The sequence below is a fragment of the Vitis vinifera genome, chromosome 12, assembly GCF_030704535.1.
Source record: "Vitis vinifera cultivar Pinot Noir 40024 chromosome 12, ASM3070453v1".
Lineage (NCBI taxonomy): Eukaryota > Viridiplantae > Streptophyta > Magnoliopsida > Vitales > Vitaceae > Vitis > Vitis vinifera.
Genome location: NC_081816.1, coordinates 1,333,239 through 1,353,125, shown reverse-complemented (window position 1 = coordinate 1,353,125; position 19,887 = coordinate 1,333,239). Strand labels below are relative to the sequence as shown.

General features: G+C 41.0%; 1 protein-coding gene across 1 annotated transcript in view; it reads left to right on the top strand.

Annotated features, from left to right (window-relative positions):
* LOC100852438 (anaphase-promoting complex subunit 5) overlaps positions 1-19,887 on the top strand; it is an 89,744-nt gene that overhangs the window by 33,084 nt on the left and 36,773 nt on the right. The window contains exons 5-7 of the mRNA XM_059741182.1: positions 9,604-9,781; positions 9,872-9,950; positions 10,120-10,205. Coding sequence (XP_059597165.1) covers positions 9,604-9,781; positions 9,872-9,950; positions 10,120-10,205 — 343 coding nt within the window. The remainder of the gene's footprint in view (positions 1-9,603; positions 9,782-9,871; positions 9,951-10,119; positions 10,206-19,887) is intronic.

Below are 19,887 nucleotides of genomic sequence, written 5' to 3'. Positions count from 1 at the left end.
AATAAGATACTTACCTGAAAGTGCCAGTGAGTAGGTACCTAAAGGTTTCTAAAGAGTTCCTAACAAATTTCTCCGTTTTTCAATTTTCTCTTGATTGAATCCGCCTTGTTCTGGGGATATTTCTTCAACTGGTTGAACAAGAGACAAGTGTGCTTGCCCATTATTCCTTTGCTACCCTCCATTGTGACCTCGCTCTTTGCTAGATGTGGATGGCTTGCCATGGAGTTTCCACCATCGCTCTTGTGAAAAGAGAGAAAAAGGGAGAATCCCTAATTATTGTTATTGAAAAGTTGTGAAGAATACACATTGGACTTGGGTATATATATACATGTTAGTGGGACCCACAATACAATAAGGAAAGAAAAGGAAAAGGAAAAGTAAATAACCTAAATAACTGTACACTATCTAACACTCCCCCTCAAGCTGGAGCATATATGTTATATGCACCAAGCTTGTTACAAATGTATTTAATTCTAGGACCTCGGAGAGATTTAGTAAAAATATCTGCTAGTTGATAATTTGAATTGACAAAACTAGTCGCTACACATCCTGATGCGATCTTCTCTCTAATGAAGTGACAGTCAACTTCAATGTGTTTGGTCCTTTCATGGAAGACTGGATTGGATGCAATATGCAAAGCGGCTTGGTTGTCACAGATGAGCTTCATCTGTTCATCCTTTCCAAATCTCAACTCCCGAAGAAGATGTTTCAGCCATATGAGTTCACATGTTGCCAGAGCCATAGCTCGATACTCGACTTCAGTACTAGATCTGGCCACTACATCTTGTTTCTTACTCTTCCAGGATATTAGGTTACCTCCAATAAAAACACAATACTCGGAAGTGGAACGTCTATCTGTGGGTGAGCCAGCCCAATCTGCATCTGTGTAGCCAACAACCTGGGCATGACCTGTGTTCTCGTACAACACACCTTGGCTTGGTGTGTTTTTGATATATCGAAGAATGCGGATTACAACATCCCAATGGCTATCACATGGTGATTGCAGGAATTGACTAACAACACTTACAGGAAAAGAAATGTCTGAATGAGTAATGGTGAGGTAGTTCAGTTTACCTACAAGTCGCCGATATCTCCCAGGATCTCCTAAAGGCTCCCCCTGTCCTGGTATAAGTTTGACATTTGGATCCATAGGAGTGTCTACTGGTTTACAGTCTAACATACCGGTTTCTTCCAAGATGTTTAAAGCATATTTCCTTTGGGAAAGAACCACACCAGAACTGGATTGAGCTATCTCAATCCCTAAGAAATACTTGAGTTTCCCCAAGTCTTTAGTCTGAAAGTGGGTGAAAAGGTGTTGCTTTAGTTTTTGAATACCATTCTGATCACTGCCTGTAATGACGATGTCGTCCACATAAACTACCAGATAAATACACTGCCTCGAAGAGTTATGATGATATAAAACGGAATGGTCTGCTGTATTGCAGAACATGCCAAACTCCTGAACAACAGAACTAAAACGGCTAAACCATGCTCGAGGAGATTGTTTCAAGCCATATAGAGAACGGCGTAACCTGCACACTAAACCAGACTCCCCCTGAGCAACAAAACCAGGTGGTTGCTGTTGATGGCAAAATTCCCCTGCTGCAATAGTAATCACCAGCAACGGAATCTCGATCAACGCGTTACAGTGATTCCTCCTTCCTCCTGCAAAAAAGATGTCCGAATGGGTTGTCCGGACACACCCTCCGATGATTAAGTTAGTCTTTTGGAAGTTGTTGGAAAATAGAGTTTTCCTTTGGGAGTGTTACCCCGTGATTTTCGTCAAGGATGCCTCCCTTCCTGTGGGTCTCCTTAGAGTTTATATATGAGTCAGAGAGTATGGCCTCGCTGTGCTAGCGGGTCCCATCGTCATGATTGCGCCTCATAGGGTAGCGAAGCAATCATGATGTTTCTGGTGCGAGGTGGCGGCTGTGAGGAGGGTATTCAGGCGGCGGTTGTCGCCTCAATTTATGATTTTAGGTATCGGGGATGCGTCAGGCGATCTGAGAAGATTTGGGAATATTTTGTCAAGCGTATCTTGCATTAAAGATAAGTGACAGTTCAGGAGACTTGGTCGTCAATATTGTCGGAGTTTGCTTTTTGATTGTGGGCGGAAGCGGATCCGGCGAATCGCGAGTGTCTGACGAGCCAAGCTGTCCGGGGAATCTGAATCTTTGGCTGCGGATGTTCTCCGGGCAAGCATGACCAGAGGATTCGGACATGTCTGACCGGGGAAGTTGAATCGCCCTCCTCTTCCATCCGGCGGCAGGCGCCGGCTTTGAAATACCCGGAGACGGTGGAACGTCGGCCGTACAGAATTTCCGTCCGGGTGGAATGAGCGATGCCACTTGTCGCAAGGGGGGCCGTCTGCGTGTCCAAGGAAGAGGGAGCCACGTGGCACTTTTTAGGGAGGATCCCACAGTTGCTCCATATAAACTTCCTCAGCAAGATCCCCATGAAGGAAAACATTTTTAATATCTAACTGATAAAGAGGCCAAGAACGCATAGCAGCCATGGAGAGCAATAGACGAACAGAAGCTATCTTGGAAACAGGAGTGAAAGTGTCACCATAATCAGAACCATAAACCTGAGTATAGCCTTTAGCAACTAAGCGGGCCTTAAGGTGATCAACCTGACCATCAGGGCCAACCTTAACTGTGTAGACCCAACGACAACCAACTGTAGATTTACCTGAGGGTAAAACAACAAGATCCCAAGTGCCATTGGAGTGTAAAGCAACCATTTCATTTACCATTGCCTGTCGCTAGCCTGGATGGGAAAGAGCCTCAGGGGTGCTCTTGGGAAGAGAAACAGAAGATATAGCAGAAACAAATGCAGAATAGGGTGAAGATAATCGATGGTAACTCAAAAAATTGTAAATGGGATGAGGATTACGAGTAGATCGATTACCTTTCCGAAGAGCAATGGGTAAGTCAGCAGAAGGAGGCAGAGCCGGGGCAGGAGAAGCTGAAGGGATAGGAAGTGAGTCAGCAGGTACCTCGGCCAAAGAAGGAGGAACAGCGACACGATGACGACGATGATAAACCTGAAGTGGGCGAGAAGGCACTGCATCAAGTGGGGAGATAATGGGAAGGGGTAAGACTTCAGAAACAGGAAGAGACTTAGAGGTGGAGAAGAACGGTGAGTCCTTAAAGAAAGTGACATCAGCGGAGAGAAAGTAGCGATGAGTCTCAGAGGAATAACAACGATAACCCTTTTGAAGTTTGAAATATCCCAAGAAGATGCATTTTGTGGCTCTGGCAGAAAGTTTGTCCTGTCCAGGAGTGAGAATATGAATAAAGCAAGTACAACCAAAAACACGAGGAGGAAGGAAATAAAGTGGTTGGTCAGGGAAAAGAAGGGAATGAGGAATCTGATCGTGTAATACAGATGAGGGCATACGATTAATCAAATAACATGCTGTAAGAACAACATCCCCCCAAAAACGAAAAGGAACATGACTATGGAGAAGGAGAGTACGAGCTGTTTCAACAAGATGTCGATTCTTACGTTCAGCTACCCCATTTTGTTGAGGAGTATGAGCACAAGAAGACTGATGAATGATCCCATGTTGGGACATAAATGAAGTCAATGGTGTAGAAAAATATTCCCTGGCATTGTCACTACGCAACACACGAATAGAAATATTGAACTGGGTTTGGATTTCAACATAAAATTTTTGGAAAATAGAGAATAACTCAGCTCGATTTTTCATTAAAAATAACCAAGTACATCAAGAATAGTCATCAATGAAAGTGACAAAATACTGAAATCCTAAAGTAGACGCGGTCCGACAAGGACCCCAAACATCAGTGTGGACAAGTTTTAAAGAAGACTTTGCCCGATTATTCAAACGCTTTGGGAATGAGACACGAGTATGTTTCCCTAGCTGACAGGACTCACAAGCAAGCGACGACAAAGATGAAAAACTAGGGACCATTTTCTGGAACTTGGATAGACTAGGGTGGCCCAGGCGACTGTGGATGAGGAGGGGAGCATCAGTGGAAATGCAAATTGCAGGAGTTGAAGGTGAGGTGAGGTGATAGAGGCCTTGAGACTCACGTCCTATGCCAATCGTCTTCCCCGTACTTCGGTCCTACAAGGTCACAAATTTATCAGAGAAAGTGATAGAACAGTTAAGAGTGCGAGTTATTTTGTTGATGGAAATAAGATTAAAAGGACACTCAGGGGCATAAAGGACAGAATGGAGAGGATGAGCGAAACCAAAACCTTTAGCCATAGTTTGGGAACCATTAGCTAAAGTAACAGTAGGTAAGGTAGAGGTAGTAGTAATAGAAGAGAAAAGATCCTTATTACCAGATATGTGATCAGAAGCGCCAGAATCTAGAATCCAAGGTCCAAAAGAAGATGTGTGGGTAAGACAAGCAGAAGCATTACCAGTCTGGGTAACAGAAGCAACAGAAGTTGACTTGGTGGCCTGATAGCGGAGATAGTCATCATACTCACTGTCAGTGAGGGAAATACCCTGAGATGTGGAGGAACTGGGAGGTTGAGGCGGCTGAGGATCAGATGACTAGGCCACGTGGGCAGTGCGGGGAGGCCGCCCATGTAACTGATAACACCGATCACGAGTGTGGCCAAGCTTATTGCAATAGGTGCAATGAGGACGTTGGCCTCTACCTCGGTTACCACTGCGTCCTCCTCGAGAGTTAGTTTGAGAAACTAACACAGAAGAATCTGAAGTATTATCAGATGGCAAAGTTTGAGTGGAGGAGATATGGAGGAGGCGAGCAAACACATCATCCAAAGATGGAATGGAGGAACTGCCAAGAATCTGATCGCGGACGGTCTCGAGATCTGGACGAAGGCCAATAAGCGTAAGAGCCATGAAGAACTTGTCAATCTGTGTTCGTTGATCCCCAACATCAGTAGTAAGAGGCATCACGGTCAAGAATTCCTCCTTAAGAGAGGCAATCTGGCCAATATAAGTAGATAAATCCATGTCTTGTTGTCTGACATTGACAATAGAAGAAGCCACCTTATAAAGACGTTGGATATCATTCGTGTATAACCCTTTTGCCTGATTCCAAAATTTAAAGCATGTTTTATAGGCCCGAAGATGAAGCAGAATCTTAGGATCAACTGATTGCCATAACACACTACATAACTGTGCATCTATCTTCCTCCATTGTATTCTGTCAACCTCAGGAATATCCGCCTCCTGCGTAACAAGGTGATCCTCATAACCTTGACCCATAAACCAAAGCTCCACAGAGGCAGACCAGGACAAATAATTTTCACTGCTAACCAATTTCTTCGAAGTAATCATAGGAGATCCAGATATGACAGAGGAAAAAGTGGAACTTTTAGTAGCCATATCTACTTATCTGGAGAACGAAATTTGTTTGGATCGAAGAGAGCCCTAATACGGCTTCAGATTGCGGCTGAAAGAAGAAAAACCGAGGATCCGTGGCTGTGAGAGACCAAATAATAAAGAAAAACAAATGTGGTACTACTAGAAGGGTAGAAGAACACTTCCTAAGACACGTGCAGGGCTCGGGGTGGAGAGGAAGTCACCGGAGGTCGCCAGAAAGTCTGTTTAGAGGGTCGGCGCGTGGCTGTGATTTTCCCTCCGGTGCTTTGAGAAAACTTGAAGATCTCCTCCTTGCGCACTTGATGGTATGGTCGGTGTCGGAAAAGGACTTCGTCGGAAATAGGTCACCGGAAAAGTCGCTTGCGGTGAGGGTTTTTTGACTGCGGTGAGGGTTTTCTGATGGCGATACGATTGATCGGAAAGCTTTAGGAGATGGGAAGGGTGACCGGAATGAAACACGGCCACTGAAAGATTTCCCAGAATGGATTCATGGATAAATCGGTAATAATTAGGGTTTTTTTTTTCTCCCTAAGCTTTGATACTATGTGAAAAGAGAGAAAAAGGGAGAATCCCTAATTATTGTTATTGAAAAGTTGTGAAGAATACACATTGGACTTGGGTATATATATACATGTTAGTGGTACCCACAATACAATAAGGAAAGAAAAGGAAAAGGAAAAGTAAATAACCTAAATAACTATACACTATCTAACAGCTCTCATGTATGTCTTGCCTTCTAGCAGTAAGTGCATTATAAGTTATCCCTGTTATCACAATTTGGAACCCTTGACCAACCAACTCTTTTATGATCCGTAGTGCTTACTTTTTGATTAATTCCCTTGTTGGCAACCATAGTCGAGCCTTCTAAATTATGAGGTTGAAGCATGACACTTCACTTGCTTTCTTCTGCTTGGATAATAAAGATAATTTGATTCAAAGTCTAGAACTCTTTGAGAAGTATTTGAACTTTAACTTGGTTAAACTCAACATTGAGACTGACTAAAAGAATCATAGACTTGATCTTTTTCGATTTTATTCTTTAGGATTGTTGCATCCTTAGGACATTTTGTCTCAATGCATCGATATTGATTGAGTTCTTGCCATATATTTTTCAGCATATCGGCGTACTCTATGACTGTTTTGTTTCCGTGTTTTGCTGTTTTGGTCTTGACTTTTATTTCATAAACTTGGGCTGCATCTAGTGCTTTTAAGTATGTTTGGTGAATTGCATTCTAGATGTCTTTAACAATTGTTAGGAACGTATGTGTCATTGATTTTAGGTGTCACTGAGTACCACAACCATGCCATAATCATTGAGTCTTGCTCGTCCCATGCATCAAATCGAGGGTCTCTTCTTTGTGGTCCAATTCTTAAGAGATGACTTAATTTCCCTTTTCCCTCCAGAAAAGTACGAACAAGTTTTGACCATTTTAAATAATTTTTTCCATTAAGCTTATATGTCACTTGAATATTCTGCAATTCTCTTATCGTGTGACTAGTTATTACTGCCTTAGACTGGGTGGTGATAGCAGGAGTTTCTGATACCTCAGACATTTTTTTTAATATAAAAGAGCTTATTTGAAGGTCAAATAACCCATCGTAGACCACCCGTAGAGCTGAAAGCTATGTTAGAACTCACGCTGGTGTCGATCTGGGATAGCGATAGCCACAATAATTGTGTTGGAGGTTCGACACTCTTGGTGGTCGTTGGAGCTTGATTTTCGATGATATCATCGACGACATAGGAATGACTGTGGTTGTTGGGTCGTCTATTCCTCTCATGATGTGTTCACGATCTTCGTTTGCAGCAACGACAAGTATGGCATTCAATGTGAGGTGGAGATGTCATGTATGAGGATTGTCATCGTTGGTAGAGACAATGACAATAGTGATAGTGATGGTGTGATTTTTGTTTCGTGATGAGTTTGCAAGATTGGCGGTGTGAAGGTGGTAGGGTGAGGTAGAGAGAAGGCCAATGGCGAGGAAGATCCAAGGGTGATGGTTAGGCTAAGACAAACGGGTGAAGGCGAGGGGTTTGCTGAGGTCTTTGACTGCTTTCACAATCGGGTTTTTCTTTGTTAGGGTGAGGCTATCTCTGCAACAATGACACAATTCAAACAAGAGGAAAAATCTTAAGGTCGATAATGAAGGTAAAAAATTCTTCTCTTCTTGATTCCTAGATTTATGAACCTAAGGCTCTGATACCATGTAGAAGATGAAGAATTGGAAGGAATATAAATAATGAATTTCTTCCTTTATTTTTTAGTTTGTATAGACCCACATATTTATACAAATATTCCTAGGGCAAAAAATAAAAACCTTCCTAACCTAATTATAATAGATTCCCTTGATTACATGATTGCCTTGATTCTCTCCTTAATTACAAAATTGTACAGTTATAATTTTTCCTAATTACATTCTTCTACAAAATTGATAGCCATGATGTGATGTGGTGATGATGTGTTGAAGAGGATAGTGGCAATGAGTGATAATCACTGTCGTTATGGGAGGTTGCTTTAGTCTTAAGCCCTTGTTGCCAAATCCTAATCCTACGCATATTTAGGAACTTTAGTTGAAATGAGGAAAAGGATCCTAATAGCTAAATAAAACTAACTAAACCCAAATAAGAATGGACAAAACTTGATATTAGTCACCTATTAATTGTTGTCACCAACACTCAGAATCTTGTGATTAGAAAAAGTATTCCTTAATAGAAATTTCAAATTTCTCCAAATCAGAAGAGGCTAGGACCAAGTAGGTTTTGTTCATATTCCACAAAATGTACTCTATCATGTCATCCTGGTTAGCAGTCCCTGTCAGACTTACAGTTATAAGGGCTGTTTGACTTTTTGAAAATCCATTGTGTGTCACAAACATGGTTCATGCACCAGTTTAGGAAATCCTAACCTGATTTTCTTCCTTGTTCATTTCTACTAGCATTATGCTTCAGTTTGCTATAAAAAGGATTGGAGATGACAGCTAGAGGTACAAGATATGATATGCCTCGCATATGCCCTCAGTTGGGGGAAAAATAACCAAGGTGGAGTTCTTTCTAGGCTTCTTATCCTTGTATGGTAATTTACTGTCCAGGTTGTCAATATTTGTAAAAATATATGTAGTAAACTCACTTCTGATGCCTATTATTCTGTTCCTGTTATGGGATAGTTCAAACCTTGAAACAAACATCATCAAGGGTTTGCTGCGTTAGAAACTTGGTAAACACCTTGCAAATCAGCCTATCTCTAAAATATATAATTCATACAGAACTGAAATCTTGAAAGTTTCTTTTCAAGAATTTATTGTGAGACTGATAATTGTTGAAGAAATTGATGATAGCTAATGTTCTTAATTTCTTCTTGGACTTTCCATATTCTATTCTTATATTTTTCAATATTCAATTAGTATACTAACATCGGATGCTTCTAAGCTTAGGACAGGCCCCATGGAATGGCAAGAGGCTGCACCTCCACCTCTTGCCAGTTCAGAATATATAACTCCCATGATATGCTATACTTATATTCTGCAAAGAAACAAAAATGGTGGTTCAGACTTTTTTTCTTTTATTGAAATATATTTGTTTTGACCATTCTTCCAGTAAAGCAGATTCTTTGAAGAAATATATAATATAGTAACAATTTTATGGTAAACAAAAGTGCAAAAGTGCTCTCCTGAATTCTCCAGAATTTGATGAGGGAGTAATATGAAATGTGGCAATTTTAGGCAAGTTTTACAATCTACAGGTAATTGATGGGTTGGTGAGTTTTAGAGGGTTGAATACTTGAATGTCTATTGAAACTATATCATAAGCTGCTTAGTAACATAGAATATCATGACCAAATCTTTTCTATATTGATTTCCCAACGTTTATGCTCATTTGGTAATATTCTCTGATAGCCAAAACCTTTTTAAAGTCTAAATGCAATCCGTTTTAGCTTCTGATATCGGGTTATATTTTAGGACATTCTCAGCAGTTTCAGTTTTCAATTCCTTTCTTGATAGTTGTTTGGTAATATGTTTCTTAATTTTTTTCTTTACATTGAATTGAACCTGGAACCATCTCTACTGCTTTTTTTCTTCTTTCATGAGGATCAAAGGGGTAATCGTTGATGCTTTCCTAACCTAACCCAACCCAATCCAAATCCTTTTTCCTTGAACCAGGCCTCAGGGGCTTTTTGGTTTTATATTTCTGGTTCTGCTTTTGGATTTAATGTTTCACATGATGATGTAATTTCAATGGTGTTAACGTGTAAACCTACATATGCATGCAGATATTGAGGTTTCTGCTGAACTGAAATTCAAGCACAGAGAGAAAACTGGAGAAGCTAGTTCATTTGCACACCATATGAAAGATACATTGAGAGGTATCGATCCCAATGGTGGGATATTCCTACGTACAAACTGGCAGATACAAGGATACTTATGTGAGCAAGCTGATGCAATTGAGAAGTTAGTTGTTTGCTGATTTATTTTGTCTTTGCAATTTTTCTGATTGTTTAGTTGAGTGCATTATAGAATCTCAAATAATTTCTGTGGCAGGCATAGCTGCTCGTTTCCTTTAAATGCCTTTGAATCTATTCTAAGGCAGCTTCAGAAACTGGCACCAGAATTACATCGTGTAAGTTACCTTACTCATTATTATTATTATTATTATTTTTCCTTTTGGTAAGTACCTCTCATACTGAAGTTGATCATTCTGTTTTCTGGTTATGTATGAAAACTTATTGGTGTAACTGCTATTATATGAACGTTAAAATTCATTATTTTCCCTGTTGGTATCAATGCAGGTTCACTTCTTGCGTTACTTGAATAACCTTTATCATAATGATTATCCTGCTTCATTGGAGAATCTTCACTGCTACTTTGATTACAGGTGAACATCAAACATTTTGTTTAATTTGTTATCGTTATACTTACTGAACTACCCATCAAATTTGATTGAGATTACATGTGAATATAACACGTAAAATCTTGCATTTCCAGTTCGTGGGTGATTTGATTCTCTGCTCTGTATTTGAGGAAGAAAAAATTTTCAGTCTTAATTGTATGTTAAGGATTTCCTAATAAAAGCTGTTTGGAAGAATATCCAAATTCTTCCTGTTTTCATTAATCTCTTCTGGAAAATACAACAGGAAATAAATAGACTTGAAGTTAGCAGCCTAGAATCCTAACTAAGTGAGACTCTTAGCAACCTAGAATTCTAATGAGGTGAGACTTCTAACAGGCTGGAATCCTAACTTAAGTATAAGAGAAAAAATAGTAACTGAAGAGAAAAAATAGGAAATGTCCTATCTACTCCAAGTTTGTTACTGGATTTTATTGAAGGAAAACAAAAAAAATCCTAACTAACTGCCTAACTTTCTTCATCACCTAAGATACCTTTAGGCTTAGTGCAATTATGTAGAAGAGCTTGATTGTGCATATTTTGAGAGAAAATTTCTGTGTATTTACTTCACATGTTGTATAAGTGTATATAGGAAATGCAGAAAAAACTTTACAAGGAAGAATCTAGAACAAATCCTTACAATATGCTCTTAAACTTACGACAATCATAATAATCAAATCTCTAAAATAAAGGAGATATAGACAACAACTATAAATCTGCTCCTTGTAGAAATCATAATAATCAATCCCTAAAATAAAGGGGTCAAATATGAAAGCTAACATAGAAAGTCTAAAGGTTGGAGATTTGTAAATATACCATTAACATTTGATAACACACCCCCGAAGTTGGAGAATAGATATCTCAAATGCACAACTTGTCAAGTGCCCAACAAGTGTTATTTGGAACTCTTAGGTGCTTTGCAAGGTGGGCTTCTTTGCATAGGAGGCCACTTGGAATAAAGTTTTAACTTTGGATCACATTTAGAGAAGTGGGTGGTCCGTGGCAAATAGATGTTTTCTTTGTTGCAAAGAGGCAGAATTGGTTAATTACATTCTCATCTACTATGACAAGACAAAGGTTGTATGACATCATTTTTTTTTTATTGGAAACGACACAAAGATATATTGATAGAAAAAAGAAGTACAAAAAGAAGGATGAGAAATCCTCCCGCCAAAGAAAACTAAATTACAGGAAAATACACAGAAAACAAACGAACTCTTTATAAAGGACCATTCCTTATGGAGTACACACCGCTAACCAATCAAGTTGTAACACATTAAGGGGAGTCCCCTTAAACGCCTTGGAACAGAAAGCCCAAAGAGAAACAAGGAAAACAATAGAGTCTCAAAGAAACTATGAATTCCTTGCTTTATCCTCGAAAATCCTCGTGTTTCTTTCCCACCACACAACCCGAATTAGAGCGATGCTCGCAGCTTGCCACAAAACTATCCCCCTCTTAGAAGTACCAAAACCATTAAAGTTGATGGACATCATGTCAAAGATGTTCCTCGGGGGGACCCAATCCATCTTAGCTAACTGAAATAACCTGTGCCACAACCTAATCGTTAAGGAACAATGAAGAAAAAGATGATCTGCTGATTCCCCATGCTTCATGCACAGAATACAAATATCAGGACTAAGGGCTTTGTAGGGTCTTCTCACTTGTAGCATGTCATTGGTATTCACCTTCTTGTGTGCCACTAACCAGACAAAGGACTTCACTTTGAAAGGAACTTGAGAATTCCAAATGAACTTAGAAGGGAAAACCTTAGGAGATCCAAAAAATTGAGATAATGCTAGAAAGAAGAATTTGACTGAAAAAAGCTCTGAAGAGGATAATGGCCAAAATCTGGCATTTGGGACCGAAGGAGATAGATGCAATCCATCAAGTGACCGCATGAGGCCTTCTAAGTCCTCTATCTCAGAATCTGACAGGTTACGACGGAAATTTAAATTCCAAGAGAAAGGACGAGCAGGACCGAGAACTGAAGAAATAGGAATGTTTTTATCCACGACTACTCTAAATAGTCTTGGATATTGGGTTCCCAAAGGTTGGTCCCCCCATCACAAATCTTCCCAAAATCGAATTCTTTCCCCATTTCCTACCACAAACCGAGTAAACAAGGAAAACTCTTGAAAGACTTGTGCAATAGCCTTCCAAGGACAGTGATGTGACCATCTGACTAAAGTGTTAGCATCCCAACCATTGGAGTGTGAACCATAAATGCTTAATATGACCTGATGCCATAGAGTTGAACCCTCTCTAGGATACCTCCACAACTATTTCCCTAAAGAGCGAGATTCCTCAAAGAAATATTCCCAAAACCCAAACCCCCTATTGCTTTCGGTTTACACACAACATCCCACTTCACTAAATGATCTCTTTTGCCTTCCCCAACTCATGACTATAAAAAATCCCTTTGCAACCTCTCGATTTTTGCAACCACTGAAGCGGGTAACTTAAATAAGGAAAGGAAGTAATAGGGCATATGGGTAAGACAAGATTGGATAAGAGTTATCCTTCCCCCGAAGGATAAGTAGGCCTTTTGCCACCCATCTAACTTACTTGAGATTCTCTCAATCACTGGATCCCAAAAGCCACACGTCTTAGGGTTCCCACCCAAAGGAAGACCCATATAGAGTTAGGCCAGTCGGAAGCCTTGCAATCAAGCATCTCAGCCAATCTTGAAAGATGAACCTAATCAAGATTGATGCCATAAATACTACTCTTGTCAAGGTTGACCTTGAGCCCAGAAATGTGCCCAAACACTAACAAAAGACTCTTGAGAGTCTGCAGATCTTCCTCCCTAATCTTAGAAAAGAAAATGGTATCACCAGCAAATTGCAAATGGGACACCCTAGTTCTGTTTCTACCCACCCTGAAACCCTCGAACATATTTTTTTCCTCTGCTCTCATAAGCATCCTACTCAGTACATTTGTGACTAAAGTAAACAAAAAAGGGGATAAAGTGTAACCTTGTCTTAATCCTCTCGATGCCTTAACCCACCCTTTAGCGCTACCTCTCACCAAGATTGCATAAGATACCAAGGATAAATATCCACTCATCCATTTCCTCCATCTAGGACTGAACCCCTTCTTCTCTAACACATGATCCAAAAAATCCCACTTAACGTGATTGTAGGCCTTTTCAAAGTTTATTTTGAAGACGACACCTTCCTCCCCTGATCGTCTTCTCTCGTCCACTATCTCATTCGCTATGAGAACCGCATCCAAAATTTGTCTCCCTTGAACAAAAGCACCTTGAGTATAGTGGATGGTCTCATGTAGAACCCCTCTTAGACGCCCTGAGAGCACTTTGGCTATTATCTTGTAGAGACTAGTGATCAAACTAATGGGTCTAAAATCAAATATTTTCTTTGTCAAACTCTTTTTGGGTAATAGAACAATGAAAGAGGCATTAGTGCTTTGATTGATAATTTTGCTCCTATGAAATTCTGTGAACACTCTCACCAAATCCTCTTTAATCACATCCCAACAGTCTTGGAATACTGCAATAGTAAAGCCATTAGGCCCCAGAGCCTTGTCCCTATCCAACTGAAAAATGGCCTTAGAAATCTCTTCTTCAGTGAAAGGGGAATCCAACCTTAACGCGCTCTCTTCCGAAATAGGGGACCAATCTAATCCTTCAACACTCCAAGACTCTCCTGTAGGGCTCGTGTAGAGCTTTTCAAAGTAAAGTAAGATCTCCTCTATGATACTCTCGGCATTCTTCAACACTAAGCCCCTCTCATTCTCCAACTCCTTGATATATTTCCTATTTCGCCCGCCATTAGCCACTTTATGAAAAAACTTAGAGTTACAATCCCCTTCCTTAACCCATTTCACCTTAGCTTTTTGTCTCCAATGGATTTCCTCTCTCAAAATTAATTCCTCTAGCTCCCCTTTTCTTGAGGCTCTTTGACTTAGCAATTTAGAAGTGAGACCCCCTACTTGCTCAATGACATCAAAGTTAGTTAAATCATTGAGGATACTTTTTTTCTTTTCATTAAGCTCTTTAAAAGAAAACTTATTCCACTCCTTCAATTTAGCTTTAACATATTGTAGTCTCCTCATGAACTTGTGGCCTTCCCATCCGTATCCTTGATAACCACTCCACCAATTTCTAAAGTTTTCCTTGAAATTAGGATGTTGCAGCCACATATTCTCAAACCTAAAAGGTGTTGGGCCCCACATAAACGGGTTGGTATCCAAAACAATTGGCCAGTGGTCCGAGGTCCTTCTAAATAGGGCTTCTTGAAGGCCTTAGGGAAAGAGCTGCCCCCACTCATTTGAGTAAAGAAAACGGTCTAATCTCTTATACACGGGAGACTCTTGCAAATTTGACCAAGTGAATGAAGCGTTCCAAAGAGGTGGATCAAGCAATTCACATTCTCTAATAAAACTATCAAAGTCCCTCATGCTTGAAGTTAGACTAGAACCCCCCCAATTTTTCTGAACTTCTCCTTATGACATTAAAATCGCCGCCCACACACCATAACGGAAAAGTTAGACCATATATGTCAAAAAGTTCCACCCAAAAATCCTTCCTAAGTGAGGGATTGTTTGGACCAAAAACAACGGAAATCCAAAGAGGTCCACAACCGTCCAAAGCAAACTTGACTGAGACCGAGAAAGATCCTATTACCACCTCCTCACCACGCAGATTTTTTGAATCCCAAATGATCAAAATCCCACCTGATGCCCCACACGTCGGAAGAGCAACCTAGTCCTTATTTCTGACTGTCCAGACACTACCCACAAACCTTCTGTCACACTTCTCCTTTTTTGTTTCCTGAATCATCACAACATCCGGATTCTTTGACCTAAGGAAATCTTTAACCATCCTTCGCTTATTCCTTGAACCTAAACCCCTGACGTTCCAACTGATAATTTTCATGGAAAAACACACAGACCCTAAACTTCCAAACCAAATCCACCAGGTCTCAATTACCTGTGGAACCATTGTTCTTCCTCCTGGAATACACCTTAATGTTCAGAGAGCATAAAACCTCTCGCACTTTAGCCATTTTCCTGGGGGACAGGCCATCAATAAAGAGATCGCCCGATGGGGATACCTCAGTATCCCCTTGACTACCTGACAACAGATTGGAATCCTCCTTATGCGAGCTAATATTAGACTTCCTAGGGGTAAAGCTCTCGGACAACTGGTTTGATAAAGCACACTGGTTCTCCTCCTCATCATGGATAGGGATGTCGACATATTTTAAAGAGCCAACAACGCCTTTTTCAGAAATTTTTTTAGAAATAACTTGATTTTCAGTAGGAGACGGAGAAAGAGAGATTGAATTAGGGAGATGCGGACCAGAGGGACTCGGTAAGGGAGATTCCAGACTACAAGAAGGAAAAGAAGAAGACTTGGGTGGCTGAGAAGGAGAGGGCTGACATACCTCCATGTTTTTCGCTCTCGGAATTTTGCAAATCCCCTCAAAGATGAGTCCTTTACCTTTGATTATTGAAATAGAAGGTAAATCCATGTCTGAAGAGCCACAAGGATCGGACCCCACTCATCCCGTTAAACCTTCTTTGTCTTTTTCGCGGAACACCAAGGTCTCTTCCCTCGAAAAGTTACAATTCCTTGACAATAGGCACCGAAAGAGAGGATTCTCTCTGATTCCTCGTTCCATCTGAGATCCCGTCCCGAAATCCACTTCTAGATTGAGAACTTCGCTAGACGACGATGAACCCCGTAGGAGAAGAGGCTTGCTGCTACTCCGATGTCCCTGTCGGCGATCAACGCTTGGAGGGAAGAGGGTGGACCACATCTTCTTTGAAACTATCGTCTCTTCCTCCTGCGTAGAGTCTCTCATCTGAACCACGGGAGCTTTCCCCTTTCTTGCTGCGTTTTCTTCTCTTCAAGACCAAACTTCCATACCAGAGGGCTTCATTCCTCCTAAATTTTGGCCCAACCCCGACGAGCCTTTTAACTTACAGCCCACGGTAGTGTCTGAAGGTGGGGTAGTGTTGGAAAGAGACTGGGCCTTTAACTCAAAGGCCAGACCTTCCTCTCCAAAGATATCCTCGATGCCGGCCCTCTCATCGCCTGGACAAAGCAGCGCGATCGCCTTTGCAGATGAACCAACTCGTTGGAGAGATGGAGACGATGCCTCTACAGTCTGGTGGGCTTGAAGAGCATCTGGGCCAACGTGAAGCCCACTTTGACATCATCTATTTTCTCTTTTTGCTGTGGCTTGGGTGCTCCCCTTTTTAGTGAGAGAGGTGTTCTCAAGTTGGCATGGGTCTTTTGTGGATAGGAAAAGGAAAAAGGTGTGGCAGACTGCTCTTTTGTACCTTTTTGGGACAATTTGGAAGGAAAGCAACAATAGGATGTTTGATAACAAAGAGTATTTTGACCAAGGATTAAACTTAATTTTCTTTGTAATCTTTGGGTGTGGTCCAAATTGTTTATAGCTTTTGGCTTTCTTTTATTGTAGATTTTGTGGATTAGATAGTCTTGTTGAGGGGTGTCGTTTTTTGTTGTTCTTCTTTGTTTTTTTAAAGGTACTTTAGGCACCTGTTGTATACTTCTTGTGTACGTTGGGGTGCTTTTTTAATGTTAAAGCATCTGTAAGCTTGTTCTCTTTCTTTGCACATGGAGTATAGATTAATCCTTTTGTCGATGTGTTCTTGATAAAATGTTTATTGACTTTTACATGTTTAATATGATTATGCTAAACAAGGATTATTGGCAATGCTATTAGCAACTTTGTTATCACAAAAAGGCTTCATTGAATCCATAGAATTAAATAGCAACCACCCCTTTAATTGGTCTTTCATCCATAGCATCTCACATATACCATGAGTTGTGGCTCTAAATTAAAGGCCTTTTTGTTTTTAAGAAAAGAGTCAGGGGGAGGATAACTTTAATCCAGTCATGCTTGTTTCATATCCCTAACTATTTCGTATCTTTTTTCAAGATCCCAAAATTAGTTGCTTTAAAATTGAGAAATTGTAAAGAGATTTCTCTAGTCGGGGATTGGGAAGGGTAAAAAAGATTATCTTATTACTTGGGACAAAATGTGTTGGCCAAAGGATTTTAGAGTTCTAGGAATTGTCAATGAGAAATCATGCTCTCTTAGGGAAGTGGCTCTGGAGGTTCCCTAAGGAAATTTCTTCCCTTTGGCATGAGGTTATCTTGAGCCTTTATTAGACACATCCTAATGGATGAGACACCAACATTCTAGTTAGATGGTCACATGGATGTTCTTGGAAGACCATTGCAAAAGTTTTTTAAGACTTTTCTCCATACACTTGCTTTGTGGTGGGTGATGGGTTAGAATTTGTTTATGAGAAGATTTGTGGTGGGAAAATCAACCATTGTGTTCACAATTTCCAAGTCTTTATAGAGTTACTGTTAGCCCCTTAGCCACTTGATTCATACCCGGAGAAATGGGCCTCATGGGTAGGCCTTGCACCCATGAGAGCCTAGGCGGAAAGCAAGGAAAGCCTGGAGGTTTGGTGGTTCAAACCCCAGGAGCTAAGTGTGGGGATCGCGGACAAGTCAAGCGTGCACCACGCGCGCACCGCGGGCCAGCCAGATGCGCACCGAGCACGCACCACGGACGAGTCAGATGCGCACCGTGGGCGGAAATGGATCCGGCGAATCGCGAGTATCTGACGAGCCAAGCTATCCGGGGAATCTGAATTGTTGGCCACGGATGTTCTCCGGATAAGCGTTACCGAAGGATCCGGACATGTCTGCCCGGGGAAGTTGAATCGTCCTCCTCTCCCATCCGGCGAATTCCGGATGTGAGATATCCGGAGAAGGTGGAACGTCGGCCGAACAGAATTCCGGATGTGAGATATCCGGGTGGAATGAGTGAGAATTTCCGTCTGGGTGGAATGAACAATGCCCTATGCACCAAGAGGGAACAACCATGGGCGCAATGCCATGGCTCGTTGAAGCTGAACCTGATGAGTGGGAGCAACAAGCCTAGGCCATGGGCAGCTTGACATGGCTTGGACTCATGCATCAGTGTGGGGGAGGCACACTGATGCAGCCTGGTCAGCTAGTGGTGCATGTTGCTTGGTTCCAAGAGCCTTGATCAGAGATGCGTTGGTGGGCACCCGATCACAAGAGGCACCTTGAGGGGAAGGAGGCAACTTGTTAGGGAAGGGCTCTCTGACAACTTAATGAGGCAGGCTCGAGGAGATGACAACTAGTCAGAGCACTAGCTGGGACAGCTAGTCAGAGCACTAGTTGGGACAGCTAGTGATCAAGTCAGTCAGCTGCATGGACTGGTAGTGGGTTGAGGCACTGCTGATGCTGATGCTGATGCAAGTGGGTGGTTTCTCAGTAGGCCACCATATGGGTAGTGAGTGGTTGTGCAAGCGGTTCAGGGCGGTTCTAGGCGGTTGCGTAACCACTAGGGGAAAAATTACAGGGTGAGTCTTTTAAAAGGGCTCCTGCAGCCTTGAGATGGGAGAGAGAGAGAAGAGGGAAAGTGTCTCTGAATGCTTGGGATGTAAGCATTGCTCTCTGACTCGGGGAAGCAATTTTGTATCTTGTAGTTGAGATTAATACAAGTTGGGAAGGATTTCCTGTAACCTCGTTGTGTCCCTGTTTCCTTTGGTTTGCTATTGTTTGTGTGCGTTTTGAGAAGGCTGGGAAGAAAGGTTGGCTAAGGAAGGGTCCTTAGCACCGCGCACCAGGTGAAAATTTTAGGGTGATTTTCGAGGGTGTGACAGTTACCATAGTGAAAAATCTCATTATATCAATTGTCCTTGCTAACTCCTTTTCGCTTTCTTGGAACCTTAACCTTTGCTGTAATCACTTTGATATGGAAATTGAAACCCTCAAAAGACTTATGTTCTCACTCACTCCTGTGCACTTGTCTCCATCTTCCGTAGATTCAAGAGCTTAGTCTTTACCATTTTGAGGTTTATTTTCAGTAAAATCTTTTTTCTTGTCCTTGTTAATTTATCAAATCTAATCTTGTTCTTTCTAGCCAAATTTTTATAGAGATCAAAAATCTCATCAAAGGTCAAGACTTTTACTTGGTTAGTGGTGCACAAGAAGGTAAACACCAGTGACATGGTATAGTTGAAATGACCTTACAATTTCCTTAGTCCTCATTGGTGCATCTTATGCATGAGAAATACAAAATCTATTGACCATCTCTTTCTACATTGTTGGTTAACATTAGGGCTTTTACACAAGCTTTAGTCTAGTCAAGATGGATTGGATTTCACCTTGGAGTATATGTGTCATGATGACCATCTCATTTGGAGGTTCGGGAAATTCTATCAAAGCTTAGACCCATTGGCAAATCACTTGCCTTATTATACTTTGAATTGTGTGGCAAGAGAGAAATGTTAGGATCTTTAGGAAAAGTGAAGAACAAAAGAGATATTGTGAGATCTACTTCACTTCTATTCTTCCTTGTAGGCCTCTTGTACCTTGCCTTAAAAGGCATTTCACTCAATATTATTCAACTTAGTTGACTTTAATTTGTAATTGAAATGGGGATGGATAACAATGAGAGGAGTTACCTTTGTGTATCCTTAAGCGGCCTAAACCTTTGTGTACAGTTTTCTTTGTATAGTGGAGGTGTTTAGTCTTTCTTTGATCTATATTGTGTATTTTGTGGGTTCTCCTATAATTTTTTTCATATTTAGTATATCTTTTGTTTTTGATAAAAAAATGTTTCC